At 39.4% G+C, this 1,957-nt stretch overlaps 1 protein-coding gene across 1 annotated transcript; it reads left to right on the forward strand.

The window, feature by feature from the left end:
• Positions 1-412: 412 nt before the first annotated feature.
• On the forward strand, positions 413-1,360 carry LOC101641170 (olfactory receptor 7A5-like). The gene has a single exon (XM_004715548.2). The coding sequence runs from the start codon at positions 440-442 to the stop codon at positions 1,358-1,360; it is 921 nt and encodes a 306-aa protein (XP_004715605.1). The 5' UTR covers positions 413-439.
• The last annotated feature ends 597 nt before the right edge of the window (positions 1,361-1,957 follow it).

Genomic DNA, 1,957 nt, shown 5'->3' on the forward strand with positions numbered 1-1,957 from the left:
CCATCACTCTTCCTACCTCTGTAAGGGAAGAGCCCAATAGTTGCATCTTGTTCTGTTCACTAACCCCAGTTGTTCACTATTTGTGAAAAAATGGCAAGAATTTTAATTTTTCACTGAGGTTCCAACAACTTTCAAGAACACTTGGCATAAAATAAATGGTCAAACATTTGTTGAGTGAGCAAACATAGTCTTAAGGAATTTGTAGAGAAATATATGCTTTAGGGGAAAGATGGTATTGGAAGTAAGGACAGCTAGACAGTTTCAGCATCAAAGAGAATATTGCGTACATGAGATTTAAGTACTCGAGATATATAGATATAAATAAGGATTAACTAACTGTTTAAAATAGAAATGACAGTAGATCCCTTAAACTGTTGTTAACAGCTTATGGCAGAGTTGGCAATGCTCTGTTCTCTTTCCCAGTAGTTTCATCCGCTACATGGAACCAGGAAACCACACTCAGATTCCAGAATTCATCCTTCTGGGGCTTTCTGAAGAGGCAGAGCTGCAGCCCCTCCTCTTCGGACTGTTCCTCTCCATGTACCTGGTCACCTTCACTGGGAACCTGCTCATCATCCTGGCCATCACCACAGACGCCCACCTCCACACACCCATGTACTTCTTCCTCTCCAACCTCTCCTTCACTGACATCTGTTTCACGTCCACCACCGTCCCAAAGATGCTGATGAACATCCAGATGCAGAACAAAGGAATTACATATGAAGACTGCATCACCCAGACGTATTTTTCCACGCTGTTTGGAGGCTTAGACAACTTCCTGTTGACAGTGATGGCCTATGACCGGTTTGTGGCCATCTGTCACCCACTGCACTACACGGTCATCATGAACCCAAGACTCTGTGGTCTCCTGCTTCTGGCTTCCTGGGTATTGACTCTTCTAGACTCTCTATTACATGCTTTGTTGGTTTTGCGACTCTCTTTTTGTACAGAATTGGAAATCTCTCATTTTTTCTGTGAACTTGATCAGGTTGTCCAACTTGCTTGCTCTGACACATTCCTCAATGACTTAGTCATGTATTTGACAACTGTACTTCTGGGTGTTATTCCACTCACTGGGATCCTTTTTTCTTACACGAAGATTGTGTCCTCCATTTTGAAAATTTCATCAGCTGGGGGCAAATATAAAGCCTTTTCCACTTGTGGGTCTCACCTCTCCGTGGTTTCCTTGTTCTATGGTACAGGTCTCGGTGTTTATCTTAGTTCTGCCGCTATTGAAAACTCCAGGGCCAGTGCAATAGCCTCAGTGATGTACACTGTAGCCACGCCCATGCTGAATCCCTTTATCTACAGTCTGAGAAATAAAGACATAAAGCAAGCCCTACGAAAACTTTTCACCTGAGAAACATCCTATATAACAGAAACTCAACCTTAAGTTTAGAGAGCTACTTTTGAAAAACAACATTCAAAAAAATAAAACTTGTATTATTCTTTCCTCAGTTGCCAAATGTGCTTATATAAGTACATAACTCAATTTCCTTAATTTTTAAGATATAGTATGAAAATTTTAAGACATAATGTGAAATTCCTTCTTGTGCATTTTATTAAAAATGTATTTACTTTAACCAAATCTTCCCTTCAACAGGCAATTCTTTCAGGGTGACGGCAGCTTTTATTGTGAAACAGACTTTTCATCACTAGCCATAGAGGAATAGCAAATATTATCTCAAAGGTCCAGTGCTCATTAGGATCCTGAAACCCTTAAAAATGTGTCAGAAATTCTATGATTCCTATTTTGGAAAACTTTTTCTTGTGATCACATCTGACATGAAATATTTCACCTACCTGGGTTGTTTTCTTCAAACTGAAGTCTTGTTAAATGTTTTGAGAATAAAGTTTGTAAATATGTTCTTATTAAATTATGAAAAGCACTGTTGGAATATTCAAGTATTGGAAGTGACTTCCAGAACCACACTGAAAACCATTTCAGCTAAGAGTG

The sequence above is a fragment of the Echinops telfairi genome, unplaced genomic scaffold (genome assembly GCF_000313985.2).
Source record: "Echinops telfairi isolate 266 unplaced genomic scaffold, ASM31398v2 ScPeMD7_30;HRSCAF=105, whole genome shotgun sequence".
Classification (NCBI taxonomy): domain Eukaryota; kingdom Metazoa; phylum Chordata; class Mammalia; order Afrosoricida; family Tenrecidae; genus Echinops; species Echinops telfairi.